Below are 21,106 nucleotides of genomic sequence, written 5' to 3'. Positions count from 1 at the left end.
AGCTCATTGGCCAAGAGCATCAGGTCATCAACAGGCTTAGCTCAGACTGAGACCTTCTGACTCTCTAAGAGGCAGGTAGCGGTGCCTGGCCGACCCCAGGTATCGAGTCTAGTTGTACTAGTTGTGTTGAGGGAGTTCCAGGATACTCCTGGTACCAGCATCACTGCAGCATTTTGTAGTGGTTACGGTGCTAGTTGTGTTACTTTGACATACTTTTAAAAGAAGATGGAGCGTCACATGAAACAATGTATAGATAATTTCCAATGTTTTATTTGAGTATAATTCACAGAGGAAGGACAGTTCCTCATCAACTCAGCATATTCAAGTAAGGATGTATGCCTGTATATTCAATGGGAAATTATACTTTTCTTCTGGGTAGGATGAAGTTCGGAGTCATCTACATGAAAGCATGAATGGACATGGAACAGTGCAACAGTCTCGTGTGTTGCAAACCATTGAGGAAGAGGAAATTGAAGATGGAGATGATGACACACCCATGGAAGGAGAATTATTTCTGGCCCTAGTGACTAGCAATAGACATCATGCAAAAATAATGTAAGTATATAGCATCAAGGATGTAACAACTATATCATTCCACCGTAATGCCCAAAACGCTATCCCTTTCTCTTGGCAGAATCTGTGTTTATTAAATTGTTTTCTGTCTATTTAGTTTTCTTATATAGCAATCTTAGCTTCCTGATTCTAACAGCAACTTCTCTTACATCACCAGTCGCTGTTCCCCGTCTTCTATCTACCCTCTCACATGGTAACTTACACATAAACACCAAGAGTGTTAATTGCTATCTATTCAGTACATGCCAGTCGCAATGACCTATTTTCCATTTTTCTTACTTGAAGTGTACTGTGGTCCTCTTTTGCAACTTTAATATACAATTTAGGATCGGTGACAGAGGAACCTTCCTCTACCCCAGAATTTTCAGTAAGATACAGTGTCAAGGTTTATTATTTAATGGACATTCTAATGTTTTTTTCAGGTCCATACATAAAGAGGATGCATTGAAAGCACGAGGAGTAGTTGATGTAATAACAGCTGCTGATGTTCCTGGGATAAATGACATAAACATGTTTGCCAATGACAAGGTATTATCAGTAGTATAGCTCTAAATGGTGTTGCTACATCTCTCATGCATCGAGAACTTCACATTTTGGATCTGCACTGACATTTGAGGCAGGATCAGTTTGGTATGCTCCTCACAAGCCAGGACTGACCATAGTTCAAATGCCCAATGGGGCCCTACATGGTAACCCTGCCAGTTTGGGTAGGGCATATTAATAATCCTTTACTGTAATATGCTGTAGCCCCATGGTATACTTACAGCTATTGCACAGTGCATTTCTGTTATTCTATATCCTTGTTACTTATATAATTTAGGTTCAATACGTTGGGCAAGTGATATGTGCTGTAGTAGCTGACACACAGACTCATGCCGATCAAGGAGCATCAAGAATAAGGATATGTTATGAAGATCTGGAACCTGTCCTACTTTCCATTCAGGTAGGAAACACTTAGAAAAAAGATTTGAAATTGATATTGTAAGTTGTTTTTTTTTGCATTGCTTCAGGGAACTTAAAAATTTACATTTGATATTCGTTAGGATGCCATTAAGAATGATTCGTTTTTTGAGCCAGTGAGAACATTGGAACATGGAAATGTGGATGAGGCTTTCAAAAGTGTGGATCATATTTTAGAAGGTGAAAATAAGTAACCATTCATACTATTTTATTATATATTTGTTTTTCATTATATATGTGTTTATTGTTTGGATTGACTATCCGATACTGATTTACAGAATTTAGTATTATTTGAAGCTACACGTGGGAAAGGAATAATGTAAACATTATACTATATGGAAGGAGGTATCTGCACTATTCACCCGCAAGCATGGCACTTGGGGGGCATAAAGGAGGTATTATACCGTACTTAAACTAATATGCGGTTCATATTGACCCTCATAGACCATTTTCTATCTTTCCTCCTAATTTGTGCTGGCCAGTTACCACATGATTGGTCTGGCAGAGTCAAGTATTGTTCTGATAATTTTTTCCACTGCTACTAGGGTCACGAGTGGGCAAATAGTTTAAATTTTTATTTCAGAAACATTAAAATAAAAGAAACGGTTCACAATTGTCCATTTAATTTGTTTCATGATACATCCACATGACGTTACGGAGTTGCGGAATTTGTATCAATCAATATCACCCAAAATCCAAAAGAATTGCAAGTTGTTTGAAAATGAATGCACAAGTGCACCATGCCTTATGGGAAAATAATGCCAACATGGGGTTCTGGAGACATCATGATAATCCACAAGACCAGTGATCGAATGCTTTAAAAATCACCAAGATGGCATTATTTACCCCTAATATACTTTTCATAATTAAGTAGTGATATTTTGGTCCTTTTATAAAGATACTACCATTTTAATAGATTTATAATATGCCAATTGATTCTACAGAGCTTTTTACAATATTGCAAAGTGCACACCCCTTGTGTGTCTATTGACCCCCTTGTGTGTGTCTCAACACACAGTACTTGTTAGTTGTATTTCCCTGTCAGACCAAGCAGAGGAACAGGACCTCTACAATGGTCCTTCTCAGCTTATCACGCCACAGCACACGTTGAGCAAACCTCTTAATTATACTCTGGTGTTGACCATCTCCTCTGTTTCTACACGCCAACCACAATTTTTGTAATAGCAGGGGTAATTGAGACACATCTTGATGGAATACAGGTGCATTATTCTACCTTTCATTAATCCTTTTATAAAATTATATGTTGATATTTTGTTTGGCTATCTCTTGAGTGCTGTGTTTATGTGTTCCTTTCAAAGAACAGGTGAGGAGTATATTGGGGGTTCCGATGACCATCGCATAGGATCTCAAACCCTTCGTGTCATACCAAGAGGAGAAGATAATGAAATGGAGGTCATTCTCTCTACACGGGATCCTTTGTCTGTACAGGTAATGGTGTTGCCTTTCAAACTTGCATTAATTATATGTTCTTTATAATTGTTGCTTACATTGCTTCACATTCATTCACATTTGCTACCAATATGTTTTCAAAAGGGATTAGTATAAACATACTTATATCTAAACAATTGCCTTTAGTGTGTAGTTCTGTTTTGTTATGTTTTATTTCAATTATGCAATTGACGTTTCCACCCCTTTATAATAGCTTTTGAACTTTACAATATTAAAAACAAATTCAATTTGATACACTAAAATATTTTATAATTGGAATTGAAATTACTAAACTTAACTATTATACCTTTACATGTTGATAGCACTAGTATATGTCATAAAACCCTCTAAAAAAAAAAAGCTCAGTGTAGCACACAAGGATAAAATAGTTGTACATTTATTTATTTATTTATTATTGCCATTTATATAGCGCCAACAGATTCCGTAGCGCTTTACAATATTATGAGAGGGGATTTAACTATAAATAGGACAATTACAAATAAACTTACAGGAACAATAGGTTGAAGAGGACCCTGCTCAATCGAGCTTACATTCTATAGGAGGTGGGGTGTAAAACACATTAGGACAGGAATTTGCAATCAAATAAGGTGGGCTGCCCTTTAGGAGAGGGCAAGAGACAGGTATGTGAGGTAAGGGTTAGTCTTGGAGGCCATAAGCTTTCCTAAAGAGATGGGTTTTAAGGCACTTCTTAAAAGATGCAAGACTAGGGGGAGAGTCTGATGGTGGTAGGCAGGCTATTCCATAGGAAGGGAGCCGCCCGCGAGAAGTCCTGCAAGCGCGAGTTGGCCGTACGGGTGTGGACAACGGACAGGAGGTGGTCACGGGCAGAGCGGAGAGACCGAGAAGGGACATACCTATGGATCTGTGAGGAGATATAAGAGGGGCTAGAGTTGTTCAGTGCTTTATAGGTGTGAGTTAGTACCTTGAATTGACTCCTATAGCATACAGGAAGCCAATGTAAGGACTGGCAGAGGGGTGAGGTGTGAGAGAAACAACTAGAGAGGAAAATCAGTCTAGCAGCAGCGTTCATTACGGACTGTAGGGGTGCAGTACGGCTTTTGGGAAGACCAATCAGGAGAGGGTTACAATAATCCATGCGGGAAATTACTAGAGCATGGACAAGCTCCTTGGTAGTATCTGGTGCAAGAAAGGGGCGGATGCGGGCTATGTTTTTAAGATGGAATCTACAGGATTTGGCAACATGCTGGATGTGAGGTTCAAAGGTGAGACCAGAGTCAAGTATGACGCCAAGACAGCGCGCTTGCAAGGATGGACTGATGTTAGTACCAGAAACTTGAAGGGAGAGCGAAAGAGGAGGATCAGTATTAGGAGGAGGAAAGACAAGGAGCTCAGTTTTTGAGAGATTGAGTTTCAGAAAGCGGGAGGACATCCAGTCAGAGATGGAAGAAAGGCAAGCGATGACACGTTGTAGGACGGCAGGGGAGAAGTCCGGGGAGGAGAGATATAGCTGGGTGTCATCAGAAGAATTGTATGTGTTACTAAGATAATATTATGATTTATTTAAAGGGGAACTGTCCCTTCCCAGGATTTTCAATAGTATGTTTAACAGATATATCTTTGTGAGGCGTGAAATGAAAATTAAATGTACAAATTCATACCTCCATATCCAGCTTTCTGTATTGTTATAAACTTTGTACTTTGCATTTGGCAGTCAACATAGAGGAAGAATACAGAGAAGAGGAGAAATGATTCAATGTTTCTACTTCTCCTCTTCGTTTGATATATTTTCCCTGGCTTTGCCTTGCCTGAACTGGATTATCGTGTAATTTCCTAAATCTGTAATATGAATTTAGAAGAAAAACAAAGATCTGATGAAACACAAATTATATGTGATTTTCATTGTTTTACTCAATGGTATAAATTCCAAAAAAAATTACAGCTCTCTTTTAAAATGTAATATTGTGGCATTAAATGCCAAGCTCTAGAAAATGTTTCTAATTATATATAAATTATGTTATAATCCTTACAGGCCACAGTGGCATCTGCTATAAATGTCCCATCTGATTTCGTTATGTGCAACATGGAATGCGGAGATAGTTCAGAGGTGGAGAATCCTTATACAGCATCTCTGGCTGCAATCGGTGCAGTAGCGGCACTCAAGTAAGTGCTTTGTGCAGCAAATGATAAATTTATTATCATCAGTGAAGACCGTGGTGAAAGGATAAAGTCTTATTCCCTTTTATTGTGTTAATTAAAGCAAATTTTAACAAAGGTGTGATGAGTTCGGTTGTAAACCAGGTGATGGGGGACCAAGATGCAACCACCATGCAGGTGAGCTTGATGAATGGGTCCATAAGTAAGGGAGGATAAAAAAAAAGTGTTGATACAGAAACTAAATTGTTGATTTCACTAGGACATACACAACTTCCTATAACTCCAGACACTTGGCATTAACGATGTACAGCTCTGACTTGAGTATTTAAGTAGGGTTCGTAAACCCCTTTCCAGACATGTCAGGCATTAGGTATTTAAAAGCAGATATATCATGTTTGTGTCCACAGAAATGTAGACAAGATGAGGGTTTCAGTAACGCCTATATAGAATGCCCAACTAATGCCATCAATGCCTTGTAATTATGTATTTGAATGTTTTCCTATTATTTACCATTCTATACCCCTCCTCAACTTATCTTTCTCATTGTCCTTTTATTGATCATATCTATAGTGTTATACTACTGTGCAGTGGATATTATTGTATTTCTATTTTACATACTGTAGCTGCTCACGTCAGATAAAACCTTGATTTCAGTTACCACAATACACATATAATATAGTCTAATGAAGAAAACAGTAAATTTGGGGAAGACTAAAATGTCACAGAATGATAGGTTTGTGGCACAAGCATAAACCAAAATTATTTATAAACATTTTCTGTGTAGATATCACATGGAAGAATACCGGTTATTTACTCATTGTTATGAGAGAATCACATCTTGCACACCCAAGGTGACATTATCGACACCAAATCTCTCAAATGGAAAACTCCAAGGCATTTGTTCCTGTACTGTTATTTCCCACGTACAATGTACATTGTGTCTCCTCATTTGTAGGTAAAAAAGTATTTCAGCTTAGATGGTAGATTGGTAGGAAGCATGAGGCCTTTTTTACCTCTTGCAATCTACCTGAGAAACCAGTGGACTATATCGTGTGATATAGGACATCACTGCTTTGAATATTCTTGACACTCCAGATTACAAAAGTGATCTCCTAAATACACGACAAAGAGGTTTATAGGAAAAACTTGGACCATCAGGTATCTTTCTTAAATCAGATTTGCTTCTTGGCTAGGTCATTTTCCTGTAGAGCCTGGGAGTATTTTGGCAAGCATGGACCACTTTCCTGGAGCACTTCGGGCATTTATTTGCAAGTAAGGGCCACTTTCCTGGAGCACTTTGGGCATTTATTGGCAAGCAAAGGCCACTTTCCTGTGTTCCCTGTTTACTATTTTGCAAAAATGGGACCCTTTCCTTGTGGTATTCTAGGCAGTTATTGGCAAGCAGGAACCCACTTTCCGAGGATGCCTGGGTGTTTATAGCTGAACAGGGACCACTTGAGTGATTGTAGGTGATATGGGGCCAGTTTCCCAGGTTGACTGGGCACTGCACCTGTTTCTTGGGCAAAGGATATTGAAATCTGAAGAAAAAAAAAAACCCTGTAAGAAATGTGCAACACTATTTACTTGAATACTAGTTAAGCAAAAGGCTTTTACCTAGGCAAACTGTGTTCTAAAGCTAATATAACTATTGGCCTAGGCAAAAGCTTCGTGCCTGAAATTACTGTAATATAAATCATTCAGACAGGGAATACATGTGTGCTTTTTTTTAATACATTATCATTTGGGTGAAAGAATATGTTTTACCCTAACCAGTGCATACATGCAATCACACGGAATAAAGAAGTTGTTGGGTTAAGTACATGTCTAGAACTAATTCCTCATTGTGCACTGTTTTGGCTTGTTATATTACTGTGCCCAGGAGTCAAATTCCTGTAAGCTATTTAGACGAGTTTAATTACAGATATTACTGCCTACCACATATATCTTTCCAGTTGTTGTTAATAAAATGCACACAACACAGAATACCAGGCACAAAAGTAATTATATAGAATAAATAACAGTAATTATAAGATAAACATATTCGTATATGTTATATATACGTATATATCATATCACGGCTGGAAGATATTTGAATCATTTCCTGTTACAACCTACTAAGCATTTTACTGGAGGTTTGCTGCAGTGAAACAGAAGGCCATTCGTTTTATGTCTTTATACCTTTCTATCAATACCAAACCTAAACATAACCCCGAAAGGAAAAGTTCTGAATTCACTTATTGTGTTCTACTGCAGAAAGTATTGTAAGACTAGAAGATGCACACCATTATATCTGAGAGATACTATCCTGAATTCAGAATAATGCAACATATTGATTGCGTTTATAATAGCCTCGTTTGGGTTAGGGTGAATTTAGAATTAGAGTTCTGTGTAAGATTATGGGGTAACACCTGCATTCAGTATGCTGTGAATTGTAACTTCTCAAGCAGATAAAATCATACTGATAATGATGGGGTTTATTATTCACAGGACTTAGGATACTCTTAATGGGTTAGCTGTTGCGTGTGTAAACAAGATGCTGGGGACTCGTCGTACTCCTATTACATCTCTGGAATTGTGGCCTATCATCTCCAGTATCCAAAAAGATTAAGTGTGCAATAAACCTCCACAATGCACAATGTAAAGATTTGCGTCTTTATAATCAGCAGTGTAATTACAATATTCTTTTGTTTTGTTTGTTCCCACTTTTAACCCCTTAAGACCGCAGCCAAATGTACAAGTTGTGATCCAAAAAAAATGTAAACAAACCACAGAATTTTACTATATGTCTGTTCAACAATAATTTACCTCTTTCATACTAAGTGCACCCACACTTATTATATATCATTTTGTTCAGGGGAAACAGGGCTTTCATTTAATATCAAACATTCATGTATGGAACTCCATTTTATATGAATAAAATCTAAAAAACTTGAAAAAATTATGAAATCTTGTTATTTTTCAATTTCAGCATGGCAATTTAACTGTTAATGTCAGAATACTATTCGGTTTTCCTGCAATAAAACATACATATTTGTATTCAGAAATGTCTCACGAGTAAAACAGTACCCCCCATGTATAGGTTTTATGGGGTTTTGGAAAGTTACAGGGTCAAATATACGACTTGTCCATTATTTTATTTTCTGCATAGAAATTTGACAGATTGGTTTGAGTGACCTAGGTTGCCTTTTAGACCGCATGGCAGCCCAGAAATGAAAATTACCCCCATCATGGCATACCATTTGAAAAAGTAGACATCCCAGGGTATTCAAAATGGGGTATGGCCAGTCTTTTGTAGTAGCCACTTGGGCACAAACCCTAGCCAAAGTTAGCGTTTTTTTTTGTGTTTTCTTTTTTTTACATAAAATCTGTACTTTCACTGATAATATTATTGTTAGTATATAGTTTACTGCCCTGAAACACACCTAGTTCTGCTCAGTGATGTCTCACGAGCGCCATGGTACCCCCCATGTATAGGTTTTATGGGGTTTTGGAAAGTTTCAGGGTCATATATACGGCTTATCCATTTATGCTTTTTCACCTTAAAATTTGTCAGATTAGTTTGCAGTGTCCAGGCTGCCTTTGAGACCGTATGGCAGCCAAGAAATGAAAATTACCCCCATCATGGCATACCATTTGAAAAAGTAGACATCCCAGGGTATTCAAAATGGGGTATGCCCAGTCTTTTGTAGTAGCCACTTGGGCACAAACACTAGCCAAATTTAGTGTTTGTTTTTTTTTTTTTGCATTTTTCACATAAAATCTGCACTTTCACTGATAATATTATTGTTAGTATATAGTTTACTGCCCTGAAACACTCCTAGTTCTGCTCAGTGAGGTCTCACGAGCGCCATGGTACCCCCCATGTATAGGTTTTATGGGGTTTTGGAAAGTTTCAGGGTCATATATACGGCTTATCCATTTATGCTTTTTCACCTTGAAATTTGTCAGATTAGTTTGCAGTGTCCAGGCTGCCTTTGAGACCGTATGGCAGCCAAGAAATGAAAATTACCCCCATCATGGCATACCATTTGAAAAAGTAGACATCCCAGGGTATTCAAAATGGGGTATGCCCAGTCTTTTCTAGTAGCCACTTGGGCACAAACCCTAGCCAAATTTAGTGTTTGGTTTTTTTTTTTGCATTTTTCACATAAAATCTGTACTTTCACTGATAATATTATTGTTAGTATATAGTTTACTGCCCTGAAACACTCCTAGTTCTGCTCAGTGAGGTCTCACGAGCGCCATGGTACCCCCCATGTATAGGTTTTATGGGGTTTTGGAAAGTTTCAGGGTCATATATACGGCTTATCCATTTATGCTTTTTGACCTTGAAATTTGTCAGATTAGTTTGCAGTGTCCAGGCTGCCTTTGAGACCGTATGGCAGCCAAGAAATGAAAATTACCCCCATCATGGCATACCATTTGAAAAAGTAGACATCCCAGGGTATTCAAAATGGGGTATGCCCAGTCTTTTCTAGTAGCCACTTGGGCACAAACCCTAGCCAAATTTAGTGGTTTTTTTTTTTTTTTTGCATTTTTCACATAAAATCTGTACTTTCACTGATAATATTATTGTTAGTATATAGTTTACTGCCCTGAAACACTCCTAGTTCTGCTCAGTGAGGTCTCACGAGCGCCATGGTACCCCCCATGTATAGGTTTTATGGGGTTTTGGAAAGTTTCAGGGTCATATATACGGCTTATCCATTTATGCTTTTTCACCTTGAAATTTGTCAGATTAGTTTGCAGTGTCCAGGCTGCCTTTGAGACCGTATGGCAGCCAAGAAATGAAAATTACCCCCATCATGGCATACCATTTGAAAAAGTAGACATCCCAGGGTATTCAAAATGGGGTATGCCCAGTCTTTTGTAGTAGCCACTTGGGCACAAACCCTAGCCAAATTTAGTGTTTGTTTGTTTTTTTTTTGCATTTTTCACATAAAATCTGTACTTTCACTGATAATATTATTGTTAGTATATAGTTTACTGCCCTGAAACACTCCTAGTTCTGCTCAGTGAGGTCTCACGAGCGCCATGGTACCCCCCATGTATAGGTTTTATGGTATTTTGGAAAGTTACACAGTCATATATACGGCTTATCCATTTAGGCTTTATTACATTGAAATTTGGCAAAGTGATTTTCTGGGCCTATATCGCATTTGAGAGAGCATGGCAGCCTGGGTAATAACATTTCCACTATTATGGCATACCATTTTCAAAAGTAGGCAACCCAGAGTATAAGAAATGGTGCATTGCAAGATGTTTGGTCTAACCACTTTATCAGAAATGAAGGGCCCACATAGGGGTTATAGCTTTATTTGTGCTTTTTCACGCACATGAACTCCATTTTCACAGGACATTTCATATTCCTGATATGAGTTATTGCAACAAAGCCTCACTATTTGTATTTAACATTGTCTCCTGAATGTAACAGTACCCCCATGTACTAGATTCTCTGTTTTGGGGGGGAAGTCATGGGGACAAAAATATTAGATGTCCTTTTCAAAGTTGGCAATTTAACAAAGTGATTTTCTGGGTCTATCTTGCCTTTGAGAGAGCATGGCAGCCTGGGTAATAACATTTCCACTATTATGGCATACCATTTTCAAAAGAAGGCAACCCAGAGTATAACAAATGGCATAATTTGAGATGTTTGGTCTAGCCATTTTAACAGAAATGCTGGGCCCATGTAGCGATTTCTACTTTGATTTTTGTCTTTTTAATCAGATAAATAGCATTTTCACTGGAAATGTCATAATACAGATATTAGTTAGTGCACTAGAGACTTGGTATTTTGATTTAACACTGTCTTCTGAATATAACGGTACCCCCACGTACTATTATTTCAGATTTTACTGATAAGTCACAGGGCGAAATATATTAGATGCCCTTTCAGCTTGTAAGTTTGCCAATATTATTTTCTGGGCCTATGTAGCTTTTCAGAGAGTATGGCAGCCTGGGTAATAACATTCCCACCGTTATGGCAAACCATTTTCAAAAGTAGGCACCCCAGAGTATAACAAATGGCATAATTTGAGATGTTAGGTCTAGCCATTTTAACAGAAATGCTGGGCCCATGTATTAGTTAGTGCACTAGAGACTTAGTATTTTGATTTAACACTGTCTTTTGAATATAACAGTACCTACATGTACCATGTTTCCAGGTTTTTATTATATCACATGAATAGAACAGTACCCCACATACACTTTGATCTGAAGGCAGAGAGAGGCAGAGAGAGGCAGATAGATCTTTGATATCACATAGAGAGTCACTGTGTGAAAAGTTAGAGAAGTAAAAAAAACGAAAAAAAAAACTATTTTTTGTAACCCTTTCAGTGCTAATCACAGCATTAACCCTGTGATCAGTTTTTTATTGGGAAGTCACATTTCAAGTACTACAAATGTAGTATTTTGAGTTGTTTGGTGTAGCCACTTTAGAATGGCTAGCGTAAACAGGGACAGGCCAAGGTCAGGGGAATCCAGAATTCAGAGTAGTCGGTAAAACAAGCTACTATAGCAGATATACTGTACAGTATAGTGATCACGGCAGCTGGGAAAGGGTAATGGAGATTTGGGTTGCTGCGACTGACACAAAGGGTAAAAAAAAATTAGAAATAATTTTTTTGACCCAAAAAAGTTTTTAAAACTGAAAGGGTTATTTTTTGATCTGTAAAAATAACCCTAAAAAAGGTCAGTCTGATCAGAGAGCCCTCTGATCACAGTGATCACTGATACAGTACTGTACAGCAGATATACTGTACAGTATAGTGATCACGGCAGCGGGGAAAGGGTAATGGAGATTTGGGTTGCTGCGACTGACACAAAGGATCAAAAAAAATTTGAAATATTTTTTTTTTGATCCAAAAAAATAATAATAAATAAATACCCTAATCAGGTTGATCACAGTAATATGCTGTGATCAGCACTGAAAGGGTTAAATAAAATCTAAATTTTAAAACTTTAAAAAAAATTTTAAACTTTCTTTTTCCACAGGAGCTGCAAAAACCACGATCTCTCTGCCTCTCTCTCTCAGATCGAAGTGAGGTGAGGAGAGGGGCAGAGACAATGTGTCTGTGATCTGAGATCATTGGCTGACACATACTAACAGTGATCACAGTGACTGGCTGTCACTGTGATCACCTCCTACAGATCGCGGTAATTGGCCACAGGGGGAGTGCCTGGGAGGTACAGGCATGCCCCCACCGCGATCTGTAGGGGGCTAATGGCTGCAGTTACATGTGTCAGCCAATAGGCTGACACATAGTAACACTGATCGCACTGACAGGCTATGGCAGCCTGTCAGTGTGATCTGATTGCAGCCTGACAGTGCAGATCGCGGTCACTGACCCCAGGGGGGCTGCCTGGGGGGCCAGGCATGTCCCCCGACCGCGATCTGCTGCAGGAGAATGCGGCCGGCTCCATGTGTCAGCCGATTTCAAATCGGCTGACACATGGTAAATACCGATCGCAGTGACAGCCTGTCACTGCGATCAGAAGCTGCAGACCGCGGTCCCCAGGCACAGGGGGGCTGCCTGGGGGGCCAGGCATGTCCCCCGACCGCGATCTGCAGCGGCCATGTGCCGCCGGCCACGTGGGGGGTAAGACCGCACAGGACGTACTATGCCGTCCTGCGGCGTTTAGAGCCGCCCAAATAAGGACGGCATAGTACGTCCTGCGGTCTTAAGGGGTTAATTTTATTAATTTCCACTGAAAATAACACACAGCATAAAAAAAAAGAAAACATACAGTGATCAAATATAGATCATCAGCAGAGTGGGATATACCTTCATGTTCTCCAGCCACAGTATAGAGCACTCACAGAACACTCTGTACTGTATAATCATAAGATCTTCCTCAGTTGAGGGGGCCTTCTGTGTTAGGGTAAGGGTTGGTGTTTGGTTACGGTTACTGTACGGTTAGGGGTGGTATATGGTTAAGATTACTATAGGATTGGTATATGGTTAAGGTTACTATGGGTTTAGTGTTAGAGTCATGGCTGGTATTAGGGCTAGTTAGGGTTAAAAGGTTTAACAGTTAAAGTTAATGCAGGCAGGCTAGTATTAACTTGGGTTAGGATTAGCTAGTATTAGGGCTACGTAGGATTAGCTAGGGTTGATCTTTGCTTGTTTGGAAAGTTTGACAATGGTCAATGTGGTACTACATATATTGTCAATTTCCCACATAACGTTTCTGGAAAGTAAACGTCATGTCTGTTATGTGACCTTAAAAGTTCCTCATAATCAGGCAAACGCAAATTGTACTTGGAAAATGCATCAGAATATAACAATGGGTTTAATGAATTGGTAAGACTGACAATGTTAAACTTGCAATTAAAATTCAATATGTATGACATATAAAAAAATAATACTGATAAATTTGGCTGAAATTGACTCCATATTAAATAGTCCTATTCATATGATGCATTTAATAATCAGGATTAATAAGTGAATCTATTTTGATTTAATTTTATATAGTTTTGTAGAAATAAGTATAACCCAAAAGTGTGATTTTTAGTTTTTGTTTTTATATATAATTTTTTTTTCTCAATTTCTTAATATTCTATTTAAAATTGTGATATGCACCGCAGGACTGGCATGGGGATAGGTAGTGGGCAATAGCTTTTTGAGCCATTAAACATGGAGTGTTGGCAAATGGGATGTGAGCTGCAGCCTTGCATTGGGACATATGGAGTCACAGTATTGCAAGAGGATAGAAGCTGGTAAGAATTGTGTAAGACTATTGCTAGTCTCGCATTGTGTAGGTTTGCAAATAGGTGGGTGTTCTGCAATCACAATGTTCTGCAGGTCTGGCTGGTTCACTGGGATATATTCTGCAATATCTGGGGCTGATAAGGCTGTCAGACTGAGGGTATAACAAATGACAGATTCATAAAACAATTTGGTGTCATTGGTGACAATGGAATCACAGGAAAAAGGGTCTTTGTTTCCTAGGCTTGCAGGAATATCTGTGAATGCCCAGTCACGCTTTCTATAGAGGTTTCAAGATGATTATATGATGTCATACCTTGAAACTCCAGCAGCCTCCATTGATCACATCCATCTATTGTATACTCCACGTGAGAAGGACCATCCACACTGGGATCTTTGAGGTTCATGACAAGAAAAAGGCCATCTTTTTGTACATGCACTCCCAGACAAAAGTTAACAACCAGACGCTGGTGATATATACACATATAGGACATAAAAAAAAAAATAATAATAATAATAAAAAAAGCCCTATCTGTCTTTAAAAAATATATATATATATATTAGGTATAGAAGCAATTTAACTTAAATCACTGTGGAATTAACACATAACAAAAAAGCTAAAATTACATTGGTTACAAACACATGGAATCTCAGATAAGCTTCAGTCACTGAGGCTAAAGTGATTTGACCTCTACTAAAACCACATTTTAACTTTTCGACTAGACTTGTGTGCAGCTCCTTTTTGGCTGCAACAAACTGAATCATATTCCTGGTGACCTATGCCCGAATAAATCAATCCCACCAGGATTTATTTGACAGATTGATCGTTGATTAAGTTGCTGCAACTGAAAAGGATTTGTGCATAATTCTATTTTCAATAAGTCTCATTTTAGTAAATAACCCTTAGTGGCATTGAAAGTGACTAATACTTGTTTAGCATATCACATTAAGTATGATATACATTGTGGAAAAACAGGATGACATTTCCTTTGCCTTCGAGAAAGTCCTTCGAGGTTGTTAATGAAATAGTGATGAATGGACAAAAATACCTGAGCTGGGAAGATATTTTATTTGAGGACATTTTACAATTCAACTATATTGAATTAATATTTGCAATAATCCTATCAATTCCTCCTGTGCATGGTTTATTGTATTACATTGCATGTATGTGATCTTTATATTTATTGTGATCTTTTATTCTTGCTACTTGTTGATATATTATCCCAGAATCCTTTGCCAATCATAAATCCATCTTGATTATTTTTCTAAATTTATGTTTTACACTTTCAGGACTGGTCATTTAGTGCACTCAGTACTTAAACAAAGAGAGGATTCATCAATGTCAAAGCACCTGCCTAGATTCCTTGGAAAATATAAGGTTAGTTTGACATGCAAAGGAAATGGAACAGTTCGTGCATCATAAGTAAAACAGTGTAGCACACATCGTGAAATATACATTAATTATGAATTGATTGGATTGCCATAGGTGATTCATTTACTGCAATTTAGCAAAAGTTGATCCCTATTTAGCAGGGTGGGTTTATTTGTGTCTGCATGTGGCCACCCCTGAAGTTCCGTACTTTCTGTTTAAGGTGCAAGAAAATCCACGAAAGTTTGGACATGTATTCTGCTTATGACATGCACAAGCTTTTGCACTAAAATTAGAATTGTGGAGAAATTACAATGAATTGTAATTGTACGCCAAAATAGCCGCATTGGAAAAATACCAGAGTTGGTGCCATTTTGGTTGGTTTTGACCTAAAATCTGTACTTGACTTGACTTGCTAATTTTCCTCAATTCTCAAATTAGTGAACAAAACCCCAGCGTGTTTAATTTAGAGTGCCAGGATACAGACTAGTCAAATATTAATCCCTTCAGGTCCAGTTTTAGGCCAATCCTTACAGAGGCAAGACTGAAAACAAGGAAGTTGCCATGAGTAGTTAAAATAATAAATATACAGGAACCTGTAGAAACCAGCCAAAGATCAAAAATAAAAATAATCATAAAACATGAATAGTGTGTGAAAAAATAAATCTTAATACCAGTAATAATAATAATGAAATCTATGTTTCTTCATCTGCTACTTGGTCATCCAAAACCGAAATTTCGGAATAAAGATGAGTATAGAATAAAATATTATTAATGCAGTAAAAACGAGCTGACACACAGAACCAAAAGGGAATTGAACTCACGGGTAGACACGTATATTATTAATGTTAGAAGTTAGAAATAAAGTGAAACGATAGAGATTAAATGAGGTACTTTACATTAATTACATGCACCTAGAATAAGTAGATATTACGGCATATTAATGAATAGCATGTGTGTGCAATTTGGATTAACAGTAGTAAATAAATAAAAGGACATAGGCACAATAGGCACAAATAGAAATGAAGTAAGAATAACACATGAATAAGGTGGAAATAGAAGGAAATATTAAAACATAGGTAAAGATTAAGACTAATTTTTTTTTTCTTCTCCTCCCTTTTCTTTTTCCACTCTGCCACAATAGATCAACGTATTCCGCCCATAAGTTCTTAGTAGAACTTAGTGATTGCCTTGACAAGGCAACTAATATGTTTAGAAGAAGGTCCCTTAAGATTAGAGACCATAGTAAAAATGTTAGTATGACTGTGTGTGATTGGATATTGAGTATGGAAGGCTTAGCGCTACGGGCTTATAGAATTTTTCTGAAGAAAGGTCAAGTGCGAGAGAAACAGGATAGAATATGGTAAAATTCGCCACAATTAATATACAGGGCTTAAATATCCCACATAAGAGATTAGCTTTCAGAGATTATTTAATAACAGAGTAAATACAAGTATTTTTCATACAAGAGACGCATTGGATCTTAGGCGAAAGTATAAGATGGTTCGGTAATAATTACCCTCTAATAGTGACTTCTTCTAAGAAAGAAGAAAAAAAAGCTGGTGTGGCTATAGGTTTTTCCAAATCACTTCAAGTAGAAATTAAACATAAGGATATTGATATAGAGGGTAGATTTATAATATTGATTTGCGAAATTAATGGGGAATTGTATACAGTGGTGAATGTATATTTACCGAATGTAAATCCGATGAGACTGTTCTCCTATATATTAGAAAGAGTCGAAAGAGTAGCTATGGGAAGTGTGGTAATAGGGGGAGATTTTAATTGTGTTTTGGACATAGAACTGGATAAAACTAACAATAACAAGATTTTTGTGGATAAAAATAGTTTGAGAAATACTAGTACCTTCCAAAATATAATCAAGAAAAATAATCTTTATGACATCTGGAGAGTTGAGAACCCATTAGTAAAAGATTATACATTCTATTCTTGGCCACATAACTCACACTCAAGAATCGACTTTTTCCTAGGAGACCCTAAAATATTAGATAAAGTAAAAGATATACAGATAAATATAATGATTTGGTCGGATCATAATATCGTTATAATGGATATAAAGGATGGGAAACACCTCTACCCTAGAACCACTTGGAAATTAGACGATTCAATATTATACAATTTCGAAAACCTGAATTTATTAAAAACATGGTCACAATATTTTTGGGAGGAAAACAAGTCAGAGGACACTTCAGAATTAAATACATGGTGTACATATAAAGCCGCTATTAAACATTAAAAGTAGAGTTAGAAAAAAAGAAGGATTGGGTCTAGCAGAATTATATATTCAATTGTATAAAGTCTCCAGAGAATATAAATCAAATCCAAATAAAGAAGGGCAATTAAAGATAGCCAATCTCAAACAAATTAACAAGAAAAAAATATCAGTAAACATAGAAAAGAAAATGATTAAATTAAAAATTAGATACTATTACAGACAAAATAAAGCAGATAAAATTTTATCAAATCAACTGAAAAAGAGACAGGCAGATAATCGTATAGATAAAATTGTCCATGAAGGTAATACTTATAGAGCTCCAAATGAAATTGGAGAGATCTTTAATCAATACTACAGATCACTCTATAATCTGCCAGATAGATCTACGGATGAATCCATAGATAGCTATATAAAAGATCTTGTACTACCAAAAATATCTACAGACCAACTAGATCTAATAAATAAGGACATCTCCAAAGAAGAAGTCATAGATGCAATAAATAATTTAGTTAACTATAAAACTCCAGGACCTGACGGTTTTAGTAATAGATTTTACAAATTAATGAAAGACATAATTGTTGAGCCGTTAACAAGATCTTTTAATGAGGCTGTAAAAAAAGGAGCATTCCCACAAGAAATGCTAAGAGCCAATATCTTACCAATTTTAAAACCAGGCAAAATAGCAACAGATGTCAAAAGTTACAGACCGATTTCACTGATAAATGTGGATGTCAAGATCTTTGCTACAATTATTGCAAAAAGACTAAAAATTATTTTGCCTGGAATTATTAACTCAGACCAGGTTGGATTTGTTCCTGGTAGAAACTCAGGAAATAATATCAGAAGGCTATTGGATTCAATGGATCTGTCTGACAAGACATGTAATCCCGTCCTGATGCTGTCATTAGACGCAGAAAAAGCGTTTGACAGGGTCAGTTGGGGATTCATGTTTAAAGCTCTGGAGGCTTTTAATATTAAAGGATGGGTATCTGATGCGATTGGTTCTCTGTATAAGAAGCCAGTGGCAAAGTCAGTAGGCCAAAATATCTGCTCAAACTGGTTTAGTTTGGTAAATGGTACAAGGCAAGGGTGTCCCCTGTCGCCAATTCTGTACGTTATAACGGTAGAAATCTTTGCCTCAAAAATTAGACAAAATACATTAATCAAGGGTCTACCAATTTCAAAAGGGGACCTAAAGATTTCTTTGTACGCGGACGATACTCTGTTATATGTTGCCGACCCAGAAAAATCCCTCTCACATGTGATAACAGAAATAGAACAATACAGTAAGGTATCTAATTACAAACTGAACCTCTTTAAATCTACTGCAATGTATAGGAATATATCTTCAGATAAGATAATTAAATTACAAAATAAATATAATTTTGCTCAACCAGAAGAATTTATCTACTTGGGGATAAGAATAAACAAAAAATTAGAAAGAATTATGGAATCTAATTTTATACATCTCCTGAAAAACACAAATAAAGACTTCAAAGAATGGCGCCAGATAGAGATATCATGGTGGGGCAGAGTTAATACTCTGAGATATTATGTGCTCCCTAAGTGGACCTATTTATTCAGGATGTTGCCATTATCTATCCCCATACCCTGGATAAAAATGATTAAATCTTCTTTTGCCAATTTTGTGTGGAGGGGAAAAAAACCTAGAATCAAATTAAATACTATGAGCAGTAATATAGATAGAGGGGGTTTAGGCTTCCCAGATATTGAAAGATTCTATGAAGCCGGAATAATCTATCATATCGCAATGCTACAAAGGGAGATTTATTTAAAAGAGGCCTGGGGGAGGATAGAAGTAGATTTATGCCAATCCAAAAACGTATCTAACATTATATGGAATAACAAAATATATGATTACTCATTATCATTTGTGCTGAATCAAATAATTCCTACATGGGAAAGAATAAAAAAGAAAATAGATACTAAGAACAAGGTATGGGGTTTTCAAAATATAGAAAGTCTTGAAAAAGACATTACAAATATCTCACTAAAAGTATGGAGAGATGTAAATATCAGGAAGGTCGAAGACTTAATGTTGAATGGTGAGATAAAGACTTTCGAGCTATTAACAAGTACATTTCTCCTCCCGAATAGAGAGGTCTTCTCTTATTTGAGAGTTAGGAATTATTTGAAACATAAAATTTGTATAAATAGCGGGGAATTATATAATATGTTAAAAGTGATATTCACCAAAAAAGACTCAAAAAACCTTTTTGCTAAATGTACAAAACTATGTGATATAATAATAACAGAGAACCGCCCAACGGCAATAAAAAGCTGGGAAAAAATTCTGAAGTGCTCTATAGACTTGGAAGAATGGTTCGCTGCCATATCTAAAACAAACAAATATGTACATTGTCTTTCTTTGATAGAAACTCACTTTAAAGTGATTAATAACTGGTATCTGGTCCCCTCAAAAATATCGAAAATGTTTAATAATAATGATGATCTTTGCTGGAGGTGCGGCAAAGAGAAAGGAGATTATCTTCACATTTGGTGGAGCTGCAAAAGAGTAACTTCCCTATGGTATATGACCAACTCACTATTACACAGCTTAAATGGAATAGGAATAAAAGTCACTCCAGACAGGATGTTACTACATATAAGGTGGCCTGCTCTTAGCAGAATGAACCAAATTTTGACAACACATTGCCTAATAGCAGCAAAGATCATTATTGCTAGGAACTGGAAAAAGACACAAATTTTCTTAAAGATACAGCTTATTCAGCAACTAAAATATCAGATTCAAATGGAAATAGGGATGAATAAAATTAAAAACCAATATAAAGAGCTTGACAAGTGGGAAAATTGGCTCATAAATTTGGAGAAACTGGAGACTGAATGGACGCCATAGAAAAATGAGGGGAGGAAGAGAGGGGGAGAGAGGAGGAAAGAGAGAGAAAAGGGCTTCCCCAACAAGAGGAAAAGAATAGAAGAAAAAAAAGAAATTTCCACAGCTTTGAAATTTTCAAACTACTATTTGATTAACAATTTACTGTTAATTGCAAGACAGTACTTATTATTTGTTAATGTCTATTTTTGGACTTAATAATTACACATCTCACACAATGTTGTGTTCAAAGAACATTTCACCATTACACGATACAGTAATATTACACACTTGACATAATATTCAGTGAATTTTATGAGTATTTATTTTTTATTTAACAAATTTAGTCAGCTTTATCAGCTCATTAAATTTACATGAAATCCCCTTCAATATAGATGTCTAATTTTTCTTTCTGCCTAGGTGGGGTGTATGAATGACGGAAGGATTTTAGCACTTGATGTAACTTACTACTGCAATGCTGGGTGTATTTCAGATCATTCTCTCAAAGTGAGTTGTATTCTCTCTTTAAATGTTGTGTGTGATTCATGTCATGTCTGTTATAAAATATTAATTAGAGATGCCATATAATTGCATAACTTTGAATGTTTATACAATTCTTAAATTACAGCTGAATACATATTAAAGGAACACTCTCAGCATAACTTAGCATGTGAGGGTTATGATGTGAAGAGTCCCTTGGTAAAATGGCAAGCCATTTAACAATGGCTTGACCCTTATCTGTCTCTGTTGGCTTCTTGTAGTCTGAGCTGACACTCTCAGCCAACAAATCATGTCCCAACTTAGGAACTTTGGCTTTACTT

General features: G+C 36.8%; 1 protein-coding gene across 2 annotated transcripts in view; it reads left to right on the top strand.

Moving 5' to 3' along the window:
- LOC134571543 (aldehyde oxidase 2-like) overlaps positions 1-21,106 on the top strand; it is an 88,964-nt gene that overhangs the window by 45,656 nt on the left and 22,202 nt on the right. For both annotated transcript variants that reach the window (XM_063429877.1, XM_063429878.1), the window contains exons 10-17: positions 380-555; positions 996-1,101; positions 1,394-1,516; positions 1,617-1,713; positions 2,858-2,982; positions 4,994-5,124; positions 15,117-15,204; positions 20,706-20,792. In XM_063429877.1, the coding sequence (XP_063285947.1) occupies positions 380-555; positions 996-1,101; positions 1,394-1,516; positions 1,617-1,713; positions 2,858-2,982; positions 4,994-5,124; positions 15,117-15,204; positions 20,706-20,792 (933 nt within the window). The remainder of the gene's footprint in view (positions 1-379; positions 556-995; positions 1,102-1,393; positions 1,517-1,616; positions 1,714-2,857; positions 2,983-4,993; positions 5,125-15,116; positions 15,205-20,705; positions 20,793-21,106) is intronic.

Source organism: Pelobates fuscus, chromosome 8, assembly GCF_036172605.1.
Source record: "Pelobates fuscus isolate aPelFus1 chromosome 8, aPelFus1.pri, whole genome shotgun sequence".
NCBI lineage: Eukaryota > Metazoa > Chordata > Amphibia > Anura > Pelobatidae > Pelobates > Pelobates fuscus.
Note: the sequence above shows the minus strand (reverse complement) of the source record. Positions and strands in the feature narration are given on the sequence as shown.